Raw genomic sequence first — 15,670 nt, 5'->3', positions numbered from 1 at the left:
TCAATTCATTTCAATACAGCACATGGATTCATCATGGATTGAGCACAGGTCTCTCTGATTGAACTGGCGAATGGTAGCTGACAGTGTCGGCTAGAGATGACGTGCAGGAGCTTCCTGTAGGAATGTATAGTCTTTCTGAGCTCTTCTCTGTTTCTAATAAGCATTTTGAATTTGAGAGTAAATTGAGGCAAATATATTGTTAAAACTCACCTTATCCAAGAGAGAATTACACAGCTATCAAAACATCTGTATTTACCCCCCAAAAATGAAATGCTAATTAGATGCTAATGTGGCTATCATAAAGATCTATAAATGTAATGATGATCTGGACTAGACTGCTAAATCGAGGCAAGGATAAGAATGTCTGGATTAACTATCTAATGTTAGCTACATTTAGTAATGAATAAATTGGCTACATTTAAATTGACAATTCTGTGAACTGTCTTGTGCTAGTTTTAAATTGAAACAATACCTGTTATCAAAGGTGTCAGCTAGAGATTACATGCGAGTTTGCAGAGATTTGTAGTCTTGCATGATGTCTACTTTGATGCTAAATAGCATTTTAGAATCAGAGAAAATAGAGCCGAATATACTGAGTTACCTTGTCCGAGAGAGATTTACATGGTAATCAAAATGCAACTCCAGGGTAAGCCTACATGAAACACAGACCTTATTTTGTGTTTCTAAAATTCCCTATGGGAAAAATGAATGGTGGAAAAACAATTGGAACCATTTCCCTGTTGGTTGACCGCTAGGTTTTATGGATATTATGACGCCTCCACAGTGGGGCTCTATTGACCAAAGAGGCTTTGACGCCACCTGTCAGCCTTATAGAGCTCTTCAGTTTGTAGTTCAAAAACCCAGAAATTAGTTACCTCTGGTTCGTGAATCCATCCCTATGGGAAAAATGAATGGGGAAAGAATAGGGTTTGGAATAAATGCAGAAAATAAGATTGTTCTATAAGATAATAGCAGTCAGTTACAACCTTTATGAATTATGAAGCCTTTGTGCTTTTTTTTTTTTTTTTACATAAATGTCAGAATTCACAAAAAAAGTTGTTAGCAGATTAAGATTCTCATAGATCAAAACAAATAAGATCTCCTAAACCTGTGCCAGACATTTTCGGCATTTATCAAACGCCATTCATTATCCCATCCCGTCCAACGAACCATGTCAGAGTTAGTGCCTACAAAAAGACTCCATTAATATTTCTCTCTATTGGCTCTCCACCACAGGAATTGATGTAATTCTATAGCATTTAATTTAAAGTTAAGGACAAAATTACAGTTCAGTATTTTGTTGTAGTGGCAACAGTAACATTAGTACTTGAGATTATAGCTGCACTACGCAGAAATCGCACGACTATTTCCTGGTCCAAAAATTCTAATATTTGGTCTATTTTCAGTTTGTGACAAAACAAGCACCTATAGTGTATATAATCAATGTACCATCTAAACCATTGTGAAATCTTTTCCATAACCCAAAATATTTTATTTTCAGCTGTTGAAGCTGGTGTAAAAAACAGAGACGCAAAAACGAAACTTATGCAAGGGAAGCTTGTGATAAGTGACAATAAGTGACATCTATAACTCATATTTCTAAGGGAATTTGGTCAGTTGGCCAAAATGTTACATATTGTAGCTTAAGGAAAATGTATATTTCTCATGATTAGCTCATAGAAAAAGTGGCAAAAAATGTGACATTAAAATGCATTTCTATAGCTTCCAAAATTTTCCACAATGGAGTGCCAACATGGCTGCCGGTGGCTTCAGAACAGCGCCCTGTTAGCCATCTAATATACACTGCTCAAAAAAATAAAGGGAATACTAAAATAACACATCCTAGATCTGAATAAATGAAATATTATTATTAAATACTTTTTTCTTTACATAGTTGAATGTACTGACAACAAAATCACACAAAAATTATCAATGGAAATCAAATTTATCAACCCATGGAGGTCTGGATTTGGAGTGACACTCAAAATTAAAGTGGAAAACCACACAACAGGCTGGTCCAACTTTGATGTAATGTCCTTAAAACAAGTCAAAATGAGGCTCAGTAGTGTGTGTGGCCTCCACGTGCCTGTATGGCCTCCCTACAACGCCTGGGCATACTCCTGATGAGGTGGTGGATGGTCTCCTGAGGGATCTCCTCCCAGACCTGGACTAAAGCATCTGCAAACTCCTGGACAGTCTGTGGTGCAACGTGGCGTTGGTGGATGGAGCGAGACATGATGTCCCAGATGTGCTCAATTGGATTCAGGTCTGGGGAACAGGCGGGCCAGTCCATAGCATCAATGCCTTCCTCTTGCAGGAACTGCTGACACACTCCAGTCACATGAGGTCGAGCATTGTCTTGTATTAGGAGGAACCCAGGGCCAACCGCACCAGCATATGGTCTCACAAGAGGTCTGAGGATCTCATCTCGGTACCTAATGGCAGTCAGGCTACCTCTGGCGAGCACATGGAGGACTGTGCGGCCCCCCAAAGAAATGCCACCCCACACCATGACTGACCCACAGCCAAACCGGTCATGCTGGAGGATGTTGCAGGCAGCAGAACGTTCTCCACGGTGTCTCCAGACTCTGTAACTTCTGTCACATGTGCTCAGTGTGAACCTGCTTTCATCTGTGAAGAGCACAGGGCGCCAGTGGCGAATTTGCCAATCTTGGTGTTCTCTGGCAAATGCCAAACGTCCTGCACGGTGTTGGGCTGTAAAGCACAACCCCCACATGTGGACGTAGGTTCCTCATACCACCCTCATGGAGTCTGTTTCTGACCGTTTGAGCAGACACATGCACATTTGTGGTCTGCTGGAGGTCATTTTGCAGGGCTCTGGCAGTGCTCCTCCTTGCACAAAGGCGGAGGTAGCGGTCCTGCTGCTGGGTTGTTGCCCTCCTATGGCCTCCTGATGTACTGGCCTGTCTCCTGGTAGCGCCTCCATGCTCTGGACACTACGCTGACAGACACAGCAAACATTCTTGCCACAGTTCACATTGATGTTCCATCCTGGATGAGCTGCACTACCTGAGCCATTAGTGTGGGTTGTAGACTCCGTCTCATGCTACCACTAGAGTGAAAGCACCGCCTGCATTCAAAAGTGACCAAAACATCAGCCAGGAAGCATAGGAACTGAGAAGTGGTCTGTGGTTGCCACCTGCAGAACCACTACTTTATTGGGGGTGTCTTGCTAATTACCTATAATTTCACCTGTTGTCTATTCCATTTGCTCAACAGCATGTGAAATGTATTGTAAATCAGTGTTGCTTCCTAAGTGTGATTGACTTGGAGTTACATTGTGTTGTTTAAGTGTTCCCTTTATTTTTTTGAGCAGTGTATATATAGCATTCGGAATGTACTCTGACCCCTTGACTTGTTCCAAATTCAGAGACTTGTCCGGAAGCCACTCCTGTGTTGTCTTGGCTGTGTGCTTAGGGTTGTTGTCCTGTTGGAAGGTGAACCTTCACCCCCAGTTGAAGGTCCTGAGCACTCTGGAGCAACCTTTTATCAAGGATCTCTCTGTACTTTGCTCCCTCCATCTTTCCCTCAATCCTGACTCGTCTCCCGGTCCCTGAAAAACATCCCCACAGCATGATGCTGCCACCACCAAATTCATTAGGCCCATGACAGGGCAGCCAATCAGAATACGTTTTTCCCCACAAAAAGGTTATTACGACAGAAATACTCCTTAGCACTTGCACACTCCCTCAAAACTTGAGACATCTTTGGCAGTATTCCACTTTAGAGTGGCTTTTAATTGTCCCCAGCACAAGGTGCACCTGTGTAATGATCATGCTGTTTAATCAGCTTCTTTATATGCCACACCTGTCAAGTGGATGGTTTATCTTGCAAAGGAGAAATACTCACTAACAAATGACAGAAATAAGCTTTGTGCATATGGAACATCCCTGGGATCTTTTGTTTCAGCTCATGAAAATGAGACCAACACTGTGTTGTTTATTTTTGTTCATTTAAATAAATCATTGGTGTAGACTAATTTCCAAGTCAATGGATTAAAGGCCAATTCTGCCAATGACCTCAATCAACTCCAGCACCAAACCAGTATCTACACGTGTGAACAGAGCTTTTCTATGATATGTGGTTAAAAAGGATTAGGTCCTTCAACAATGTTTGTCTGACATCACAGGGTAGGATTAAAAGTACATTTTCATAACCTGCAACAACTTTAGACCAAGGGAGGGTATTTCCTCACACCCCACATCACCTTGAAATCAGTATTTTAAAATCATTCCCCCCCTCAATTCTCACCTAAAATTACAAACCCAAATCGAACTGCCTGTAGCTCAGAACCTGAAGCAAGGATATGCATATTCTTGATAGCATTTGAAAGGAAACACTTAAGTTTGTGGAAATATGAAATGTATGTAGGAGAACACACATTGGACCTGGTATAAGATAAAACAAAAAAAACATGCATTTTCTATTTGTTGTTCCATCTTTGAAATGCAAATGCCAGGCACAATTTAGATTTTGGCCACGAGACGACAGCACTGTATTTGCAAAGTTTTAGACTAATCTAATGAACCATTACATTACTGTTCAAAATGTATCAAGTCCGCCCAAATGTGACAAATTGGTCAATTGATACATTTAAGTACAAAACTTGAGAACATACAAATATGATAATACATTTAAGTTTATACTCTCAGTAATGTAATAAATTATGGATAATTAGCTTCCCTACAGAAAATACACCAACCTTGAGTTAGATGGGGGGGCAGACACAGCATGGGCTGAAACTGTAGAACCCAGTTCCTACATTTTAATATAAAATGGATTTTATCAAACAAAACTGTGCTACATTTTATCTCTGGTACCCTCAGGATGACAAATCAGAGCAAGATGACTCGAGTACATTATTTACCTTCAGAGGTGAATGCATCAAACCAGTTGCCGTAATAAAAGTTGTGCACTCTCCACAAACAATAGCATGGTATTTTTTCACTGTACTAGCTACTGTAAATTGGACAGTGCAGTTGGACTAACAAGAATTTAAGCTTTCTGCCCATATAAGACCATCCAGCGGGGAGAGGGGCGGCTGGAGATCACATAGAGGTTCAAATGTTTAAACTTTTGATGTCGTCGAGTAGAAATGTTTAACACGTTTTTTCTATTTAAAATAAACACCTTCCCACTGATGTTCTAGAAATAATGAAAATGAGGTTGAAATGTCATGTGCACTAATCTGAAATGTAATCCTCATAGCACATTGTGGCCTAACACCTCCATTTTTACATACATCCCTTTGGCCCTCACATGAAAAACAGCATTGGAGTCACAAGTGCCAACAGCTTGATTTTACAATGTCCATACTGATGTGAATAATAGATATCTCTTTAAGCCAGAATATGATTAGTTCGGCACGTGTCATTTCAGTAAGTAACCCAAATAACCTGTCTCACCTGCAACGTTTTAACAGCATTGCCCTTAGTCATGAATCATGTATCCTATCTATTTGGGTCGTATCAAACCCGGAGCCTTTAGATGGATTAAAGCCAACTTTACATGAGGTGTAGGGATTTCATAATACTTATGAAGAAGCATGAAAAGACAGAGACATTCCATTTTGGTAAGTATGGTTCCATTTAATTTACATTACTCCCGTGCCATGAGTTTCTGCTTCTTCAGCTTCTTCTGAGAAACCTGCAGGACAAAGAAATTGTATTAGGCCACCATACTGATTCTGATAATACCCTCATGGGGACTGAATGACGTAGACTTAAATGCAAAGGTGGTTGCTCAGCCCCATTCATATTTATTTTCATGGGTAATCCAAAGGTGTCCTAAGAAAGTCATCATTGCAACCATTTCAAAAACACTTATGTGAAAGGTCTGATAAGATTTTACGAGTATTGCAGAAGGATAGTAAACTCTTTCGTTCCAGTCTACAGAGCTCTTATTCAAGAGTTTATACCTTCTAATCACACTGCTTTTACATGGGAAATATGGGGACGAGTGCATATTTTCAGGAAGATACCAAGCAGTCTTCTGCAAAATGCGTTGGCATGCGTACCTTTTTCTTAGTAGCGACTTCCTCCTCTGGTTTGGGAACGATCTGTTCCTTCTCTGTGAGGATCATCTCAATGTGGCAAGGTGAGCTCATGTAGGGGTTGATGCGACCGTGGGCACGGTATGTGCGTCTGCGCATCTTGGGGGCCTTGTTGACCTGGATGTGCTCGATCACCAGGGAGTCTACATCCAGACCCTGTCAGAATAGAGCACAGATTAAACTGGTTAGCAAGTCAAATAATCCACATACATGGCCAGTTGTCTGTGGGATACAGTACTTAACTTTGACACTTGTGGGAATTGGCCTATAAGTATAGAGCTAAATTACAATGTTTCTTACAAAATAAATACGAAAAGTACATGCAAAGTAAAGATTTGAGAATATTTGCATAAAATTCTGTCGCCAATTAGATAGGAACCTAGCTTATGAAGTACTTTGAGCTATCCTAGCTGTGCCGTTGAACAAGAGCAGGCACACTTGTAGTGGTTTCTTTTGGAACACAACAACGGTCTATTTTAAGTCCCAATCTGGGTCAGGTGGGCATGATTTGAAAGCTTGTTCCATTGCCAACATGACTAGCTAAGTAATAAAATAACATTTTGGGTGTTAACCTTTCACAGGGTAATTCAGAGAAACATCGTAATTGGTGGGCATAAAGCGAATTTGGAAAGTATTGAGACCTCTTCACGAGTTCCAAATGTGTTACATTGCAGCCGTATTCTAAAATTGATTCAATTGCACCCCCCCAATCGACACACAATACCCCATAATGACAAAGCAAAAACAGGTGGCATTTTTGCAAACAAATTAAAAATAAAACTGAAATATCACATTTAAATTAGTAGTCAGACCCTTCACTCAGTACTTTGCTGAAGTACCTTTGGCAGCAATTACAGCCTCGAGCCTTCTTGGGTATGACGCTACAAGCGTGGCACATATGTATTTGGGAGTTTCTCCCATTCTTCTCTCAAGCTGTCAGGTTGGATGGGGAGTGTTGCTGCACAGTTATTTTCAGGTCTCTCCAGAGATGTTCGGTCGGGTTCAAGTCTGGGTTCTGGCTGGGCCACTCAAGGACCTCGAGAGACTTGTCCCAAAGCCATTCCTGCATTGTCTTGGCTGTGTGCTTAGGGGATTGTCCTGTTGGAAGGTGAACCTTTACCCCAGTCTGAGTACTCTGGAGCAGGTTTTCATCAGGGATCTCTATGCACTTTGCTCCGTTCATCTTGCCCCACAATCCTGACTGGTCTCCAAGTCCTTGCCACTGAAAAACATCCCCACAACATGATGCTGCGACCATGCTTCACCGTAGAGATAGAACTGGCCGGGTGATGAGCGGTGCCTGGTTTCCTCCAGACGTGAGGCTTGGCATTCAGGCCAAAGAGATCCATTTTGGTCTGGCCAGTCTACCATAAAGGTTTGATTGGTGGAGTGCTGCAGAAATGGTTGTCCTCCTGGAAGGTCCTCCCATCTCCACAGAGGAACTCTGGAGCTCTGTCAGTGACCATCGGGTTCTTGGTCAGCTCCCTTCCCCCCCCGATTGGACAGGTGGCCAGCTCTAGGAAGAGTATTGGTGGTTACAAACTTCTTCCATTTAAGAATGATGTAGGCCACTGTTCTTGGAGACCTTCAATGCTGCAGAAATATGTTGGTACCCTTCCCAAGATCTGTGCCTCGACACAATCCTCAACTGTGGGACCTTGTATAGACAGGTGTGCCTTTCCAAATCATGTCCAATCAACTGAATTTACCACAGGTGGAATCCAATCAAGTTGTAGAAACATCGAGAATGATCAATGGAAACAGGATGCACCCGAGCGCTAAAAACCTGTTTTCGCTTTGTCATTATGGGGTATTATGTGTAGATTCATGAGGGGAAAAAAAGGTAATCCATTTTAGAATAAGGGTGTAACGTAAGAAAATGTGGAAAAGTGAAGGGGCCTGAATACTTCCCAAATGCACAGTAGAAAGGAGTCATGAGTGCATTCAGGTGTGTGTGCTGCAGCTAATTTTGTTCTCAATAAACAAGCTAATTCTGTTCAAAGACATGTCATCTTTGTAACTTTACAGCTAATAGTGATCATAAACATTGACACTACATGACATGAGTTTTATGATTTGGACATGTGAAGTGCACATCTGTTTGGCTTGCGACATCAAAGCAGTATTTATTATAATCCTCAACATCTCATCTTAATCCTCAATACGTAGTCATCTTAGTTTACAGCAATTCCCTCGTTCAAGCAAAATTTGCAAAAGTTCCTCAAACAGCGGGAGGGATGGAGCAACTTGTCATGCGTGGTGCTCAAGTTCAGAACGGCCATCAGTCAAAACCCATACAGCGCTGTGAAGCGCAGAGCCAGAACTCTGGCATGTATCGCATGTCACTCACTGTACAGCCACTACGTTCCAATTTAGGGGCGTATCAACACACAAATCTAATTCTTTACACTCATACAAGTGTTGAAAATGGCAAAGCTAGAATCCTTAATTACTACATACATTTTAGGATTAATAATATGTATTTATTGATTCGGGAAGAAAATATTTTATAAATGCCTCATGAGCTTAATTCAACTGCTGTACCTAAAGCCTCAAAACATGGTTGAAACCAATGCTTATATCATGGATGTCAGTCCATGCATTCAAAGCTCTTGCTTTGAATTTGAGAGGGTTAACATTTCAGGCCCATCCTGCAGCTTTTGACCAAAACGATCTTCTCGGTGAAGGATTCCAGCTTTAAATTATATTGTTCATACAAGCATCACGGTGGCTTAGATGTCCCTTTTCATGGTTAATACAAAGGTGTCCCAAATGGTCATTGTTGCAATCATGAATTGTGCCCATTTCACAGTTTGAACCCCAACAAGCTTGGTAGCATCATACTTTTCACAAATCTCTCCACTACAGGCATGCCACAATAAGAGGCAGGCCCAACAAAAATACCAACATTACCTTAAGCTCCGCATTGCTCTCAGCGTTCTTCAGCATGTGGAGAAGGAACTCTGCACTCTTCTTGGGCCAGCGGCCCTGTGTCCAGTCAAACTGCTTGGCCTGCAGAGGAACAGTTGGGTCAGTCGTGTGCATACAACACTGGGCCAGAATAGGTGCCCTCATTTCTGGTCAACATCGGGGAAAATGTATGTAGACATAAGCGCAAATGTGTGGTTGCTCAGCCTCGTTCATATTTATTTTCATGGCTAATCCAAAGGTGTCCTAAGAAAGTCATCATTGCAACCATTTCATACAGACACGCATTAAAACCATAAGTGCAAGGTCTGATAAGCCAGAAAGATTTTAAGTCCCTTAAAAGATTTAGATGCACTATTGTAAAGTGGCTGTTCCACTGGATGTCATAAGGTGAATGCACCAATTTGTAAGTCGCTCTGGATAAGAGCGTCTGCTAAATGACTTAAATGTAATGTAAATGTAAGTCATTTTGTGCCCCTCTCCAAAGCCCATGTTGAACAAATGTATTATTATTATTATAATTTTTTTGTTTTGGGATCCCTTTCATATCTGCTAATCCCAATACTTTACATAGGAAATATAATAAAGCGTAAACATTGTCAGAAGATAACCAACCAAAGTCCCCTATACAGATTTAAATTGAGGCTAGAGTAAATGTCATTGGATTGGAGTTTACCTGGGCACACCTGCTGACACCCCCATTGTAGCGACGGAAGGGAACACACTGGTGCTTGATGGTAACATCCTTCAGGTACTTGGTGGCCTTGCGGATGTGCATGCCTTTGATGGTCTGAGCTGTCTCACGGGTGTTCTGATGGGAAACAAGAAGCATTACTGTAGTAGCTAGCTATATCAATAACAGATTGTTATAACTGTCTTGATAGGCATGAATGCAAAATTGCTCAGTTATTTGTTAGATATTGTCACATTTGATTCCAAAGGTCTCCAATGTTGTCATCATAGCAAAGCATCATACCCTTCAGCCTGCACACATTTATGACTACCAATACATATCAACCAACAGCAACTAACTCCCACACGGATACTACAGTAGACAAAATGTCTGAAGGCAACTTCTCATGTGAATCAGAAAAGTGAACACCTTACCTTGAAGTGAACCCGGAGATTTGAGCCCCTTGACTTGCATGCTTAAGAAGAAAATACAGCAATGATCAGTAAGGTCAAAAGACAGAAATAACCTTACATGGTGAATAAACCATTTATGTGTGGTTGCTCAGCCTCGTTCATATTTATTTTCATGGGTAATCTAAAGGTGTCCTAAGAAAGTCATCATTACAACCATGGTTAAGTCTGATAAGCTAGCTAATTTAGCTAGTTAACTTGCATTAGCGAGCTAATGAATAAATCCAGGGCAACAATCACACCGGTACTCACACTTAGTCGGGTTCTCGGGGTCGAGCGAGTAGCGGACCATTTTCAGAGATCTGCAAAAGATAAAACGGGTTGTTAACTAGCTAACTAAAACTAGTCGGAGAACGTGTTAGTGTGTTGCTTGACTGAGAAACAAGTCAGACACCTTGGAGGATGCGCTACGTTTTAGTTGATAGCTAGCAAACATTAAACCAACCCAAGACATCGAGCAAATCACATACGACTACATCACTGGGACTATGTATTTCATCAAGACTCATTCGTAGGGCCGGGGACGAAATCCCATGATTTCATGGTTTCGTTAGCAATGCTAAAAGCGGCTGGGGGCCAAGAATATCACAAATATGACTTTTGGTGAAAATAGCCACCGATACACGCTCGGACGCCGGCGTTTCTAAGTAGTGGTTTAAATACATGTAAATTGAACGTTTAAAAGTCGGGATGCCATAGATATTAAAGCGATTACATGGATTCTCGGCCGCAGATGTGTATCGACTCACTTACTTTCTAAGGCCGCGGAAGGGAAGAGGAAGAAAGAAGCATTCTGGGAGTGGAAATCGTAAATGTCGTCTCGCGAGATATTCAGAGATCTTTGAACGAGACTAGGTGTTCTTCTTTGGTGTAATTTCTGACAGGCATTTATTCCAATATAAATAGTTTACCGCCACCTTTTGTATTACAAATATATTGCATTTTGAACAAGCACTGTGAAACGTTTATGAACTAGATGCACTGGCGGACATTTGTCAGAAGAGGCCTCACATCATCAAGGGTCCTCATGATCTGGGCATCAAAAAAAAGGTCATGGGGCCCGTCTGAAGGTAAACCAATACCGGGCTGAAAAATGAATGGAATTGAATAGTTTCAACTGTTCTGTCTGCGGCTATGGAACCTGCTGTTTTCAACTCTCTGGAGATACTCTTAATGATCAGCTATGAAAAGCAAACTGACATTTACTCCTGAGGTGCTGACTTGCTGCACCCTCGACAACCACTGTGATTATTATTATTTGACCATGCTGGTCATTTATGAACATTTGAACATCTTGTCCATGTTCTGTTATAATCTCCACCTGGCACAGCCAGAAGAGGACTGGCCACCCCTCATAGCCTGGTTCGTCTCTAGGTTTCTTCGTAGGTTTTGGCCTTTCTAGGGAGTTTTTCCTAGCCACCATGCTACATGGTTTCCCCGTAAAAAGTTATCATAATCAAATCAAATGTTATTGGTCACATACACATGGTTAGCAGATGTTAATGTGAGTGTAGCGAAATGCTTGTGCTTCTAGTTCCGACCATGCAGTAATATATAACAAGTAATCAAACAATTTCACAACAACTAGCTTAAACACACACAAGTGTAAAGGAATGAATAAGAATGTGTACATATAAATACATGGATGAGCGATGGCTGAACAGCATTGGCAAGATGCTGTAGTTGGTATAGATTACAGTATATACATATACTGGAGTGGCAGGGTAGCTTAGTGGTTAAAGCATTGGACTAGTAGCTGGAAGGTTGCAAGTTCAAACCCCTGAGCTGACAAGGTGCTAAGGGATAAGGCCAAATGTTTCATAAAATATATATATTTTTATATTTACAGGTAAATATATTGCTAAATTGCTAAATATAATATTGCTAAATTATCCTTGGTATGAAAATCTTAAAACAATTCCATATGTTACATGCCTTGTTGTGTTGCTACCATGTTGTTGCCATGTGTTGCTGCCATGCTATGTTGTTGTCTTAGGTCTTTCTTTATGTAATATTGTGTTGTCTCTTGTCATGTTTTGTCCTATATTTTTATTGAATTTCTAAAATAATTTAATCCCAGACCCCGCCCCCGCAGGAGGCCTTTTGCCTTTTAGTAGGCCGTCATTGTAAACAAGAATTTGTTCTTAACTGACTTGCCTAGTTAAATAAAGGTTCAATAAGATCAAATAAAATAGTAGAAAACCCAGACCTTGGCCCTTAGACTCGAGGGGGATACAATACGCATTGCTTTAGTAAAAAGACAGGTGCTGCTGATAATACTGCCATTGTCGTCAAAGCAGAGGATGGCAGGGTAGCCTAGTGGTTAGAGTGTTGGATGAGTAACCAGCAGGTTGCAAGTTCAAATCCCTAAGCTGACAAGGTACAATTCTGTCATTCTGCCCCTGAACAGGCAGTTAACCTACTGTTCCTAGGCTGTCATTGAAAACAAATTTTTGTTCTTAACTGACTTGCCCAGTTAAATAAAGGTACAAATAAAAAACATGTGTAGCTACGTGATGTTGTCTGGCCAATTTTTTTTTAAATTTCATACTCTTTCTGGCCAGACAGCTTCAGATACATGGGCTACATACTGTATAGTAAGACAGAGGGGTGCTGCTACACTCGCTCGGATGCTTTCTCCAGTGAGATAGTTTCCGCCACTTGCGAATTGAAAGAAAGTTGGCAAGTGCACAGTGCACTGTTTGGATGCTGAAATTATTTTGGATGAACGTGCAAGGGTGACTTACTTTTTTAAGTGATTTGTTTGACAATCAGATGAAAACATCATGACTGGTTCTGTTCATGGCACATTAAAAGGTAATACATTATTATAGTTAAATTACGTCTTTACTTTCAATCCTCTGCCTGAGCCCTCCAAATCACTAAGTCGCCCCCTGGCTAGATGGGCTCAAAGAGCAGGAAAATTATGTTCTCTGATTATTTCAAGTACAGTACCACCATCAACAGAGACATATTATTGTCTCCCACGATTAAATCGGGGAGGGGACTGTGCATCTGTCTTCGTCCGTTAGTGCGTTTGTACACTAGTCGTACATGATATCTCAGACTGTACTGGCCAGATTTTGACGAAACTTGGGTGAATGATGGGTCTTGCCATAGAGATCCAGCATTTACTAAAATACACTGATTGGCCAGATGGTGGTACTATAAAAATATATTTTAAATGATTTGAAAGGTCACGCCCCTCACCCCGTTTGACCTAAAGTCAATACATAGCCCCCTCTCCTCACAAGGAACAAATTTGCCTCAGTGAGCCATAAGGTCCGCCATGGTGGATTTTTATTTTGTAAAAAACACTTAAACGCTACTCTTCTGGCACCAAATAATCGATCTGCACTAAACTTGATTATGTGGCATCTATGGACAAAGATCTCTCAACGCAATATTTTACAGGCTAGTACCTAAAACAACATATTGACCAATAAACATTCCAGTTGCCGTGGTCAGGCACATAAATGCATATAAATCAGTCAAGGATATTCGTATTGTCAAAAAAATTAGTACGCATCTTGTAAACACTGTCAAGACTCAGTACATGAAAGAACATTAATATCGACCACACAGTGACGCTATAATGGGCACATGTTAATATCGCTTGATCTGTTTGACTCAGAATGCTGAAATTTGGCACACATTCTCAGGGATACAAGTCTAGCTATCCCATGTGATATATCAAACACCACTGGCCCGATTTTGATGACACTTGGGTGAATGATGCGTCTTGCCAAGGGGATCCATCACTTAGACAATTACTCTGATTGGCCCAAGAGGGGTGCTGCATCATTCGTGGGGGGACGACAGATTTACTGTTGCCTTTAAAAATATATATTTTGGTTTCTGTTTTTCAGTCAAAGCAGTTCAGGACCCCTGTCTAAATCAATATAGGCATAAAGGCCTGATGGGACCAATAGTCTAGTATTTTGATGGGATCATATACTGTAAGTAATTCAATGATTAACCCCCACAATGAAATTGGGGAGGTAACTGTGCATCTGTCTCCGTTCTTTAGTACGTTTGTACGTTAGTCACATGTGATATCTCAGACAGGACTAGCTGGATTTTGACGAAACTTGGGTGAATGATGCATCTTGCCATAGAGATCTGGCATTTACTAAATCCCACTGATTGGTACAAGGCGAGGGCTATAAGGTGGGAGGCTGCATCATTCGTGGGGGACAACATGCCCTGTTTTTCATAAACCACACAATTCTCTAACTACCTTTATATGTATTTAATACAAGCTCATGTTCTTGTACTGGAGTTTTTTTTGCAGTGGTGTAAAGTACTTAAGTAAAACTACTTCAAAGTACTATTTTAGTAGTTTTTTGGGGGTGTCTGTACTTTACTTTACTATTTATATTTTTGAGAACTTTTACTTTTAATTCACTACATACCTAAAGAAAATAGTGTACTTTTTACTCCATACATTTTCCCTGACACTCAAAAGTACTTGTTACATTTTGAATGCTAAGGTTCCCGAGTGGTGCAGTGGTCTAAGGCACTACATCCCACTGCAAGAGGTGCCACTACAGTTCCTGGTTCAAATCCAAGCTGTATCACATCTGGCTGTGATTGGGAGTCCCATAGGGTGGTGTACAATTGGCTCAGCATTGTTTGAGTTTGGCCGGGGTAGGCCGTCATTGTAAATAAGAATTTGTTCTTAACTGACTTGCCTAGTTAATTAAAGGTTAAAATAAAAATGCTTAGCAGGAAAATGGTACAATTAATGCACTTATCAAGAGAACATGCCTCTGATCTGGTGGACTTGCTAAATACAAGTGCTTCCTGATTTTGGAGTGTGCCCCTGGATTTCTGTAAAAAAAAACTAGAACATTGTGCTGTCTGGTTTGCTTAATTTAAGGAATTTGAAATTATTTCGACTTTTACTAGTAGTATTTTACTGGGTGACTTCTACTCAAGTAATTTTCTATTAAAGAATCTTTACTTTTACTCAAGTATGACAATTGGGTACCTTTTCCACCACTGAGTTTTTGGGACCTCTCATCTCCACCTCAAATGATTAGGTGTGCTGCTGAGGTCTGTTTTATCACTAGAGGGGCTAATCATTCAATTTCTTGTAGGAGTCTCTGATTTTGTGGTGCTGCTACCTTGGCAAATAGTCAACATTGGACCAACTGTGACATAAGTAACTGATCTACAAGAGAGCTCCTTTTCATCAGAAAGTGCTGTGAACAAGTCTGTGAAATTCAGATTGTAAAATAGATGGTCTATGCAGCATGTTATATTTTTCCCCTTGATTCTAGTCTCGATCACCTATATGATTTCAGCGCATATGTTGTGTGGAATACCTCACCTTAGCAGCACAATATCCTGTATCTCACCCCCTCTTCTCTTGTTGCCCTGGCTCGAACATTATTGATCTCTGACCTGATCAGTCTGCAGTGGAGGTGCCCTCTCTAAGTAGATCTAATCTAGATTATAGATTAGGAGGTAAAAAAATGGCAGGTCATCTTTTTTTTTTTACTCTAGTCTATCTAATCGGTG

General features: G+C 40.8%; 1 protein-coding gene and 3 non-coding genes across 5 annotated transcripts; all 4 read right to left on the bottom strand.

Annotated features, from left to right (window-relative positions):
• Nucleotides 1–5,588: 5,588 nt before the first annotated feature.
• On the bottom strand, nt 5,589–10,975 carry rpl17 (ribosomal protein L17). 2 transcript variants are annotated; one of them, XM_035776422.2, is made up of 7 exons: nt 10,898–10,975; nt 10,397–10,446; nt 10,109–10,149; nt 9,678–9,812; nt 8,987–9,085; nt 6,038–6,229; nt 5,589–5,667 (listed from the first exon to the last, which is right to left on the bottom strand). In XM_035776422.2, the coding sequence occupies exons 2-7, from the start codon at nt 10,434–10,436 to the stop codon at nt 5,620–5,622; spliced, it is 555 nt and encodes a 184-aa protein (XP_035632315.1). In that variant the 5' UTR covers nt 10,437–10,446; nt 10,898–10,975; the 3' UTR covers nt 5,589–5,619. The 2 variants fall into 2 exon arrangements, with proteins under 2 accessions (XP_035632315.1, XP_035632316.1); XM_035776423.2 differs by having other exon boundaries at nt 10,860–10,917.
• On the bottom strand, nt 5,759–5,828 carry LOC118388140 (small nucleolar RNA SNORD58). Its single transcript, XR_004826521.1, has one exon. It is a non-coding gene; the product is annotated as a small nucleolar RNA SNORD58 (small nucleolar RNA).
• Nucleotides 9,199–9,268, bottom strand: LOC118388129 (small nucleolar RNA SNORD58). The gene has a single exon (XR_004826511.1). It is a non-coding gene; the product is annotated as a small nucleolar RNA SNORD58 (small nucleolar RNA).
• LOC118388130 (small nucleolar RNA SNORD58) lies at nt 10,231–10,300 on the bottom strand. The gene has a single exon (XR_004826512.1). It is a non-coding gene; the product is annotated as a small nucleolar RNA SNORD58 (small nucleolar RNA).
• Nucleotides 10,976–15,670: the final 4,695 nt, after the last annotated feature.

This window comes from Oncorhynchus keta, chromosome 9, assembly GCF_023373465.1.
Source record: "Oncorhynchus keta strain PuntledgeMale-10-30-2019 chromosome 9, Oket_V2, whole genome shotgun sequence".
NCBI lineage: Eukaryota > Metazoa > Chordata > Actinopteri > Salmoniformes > Salmonidae > Oncorhynchus > Oncorhynchus keta.
Note: the sequence above shows the minus strand (reverse complement) of the source record. Positions and strands in the feature narration are given on the sequence as shown.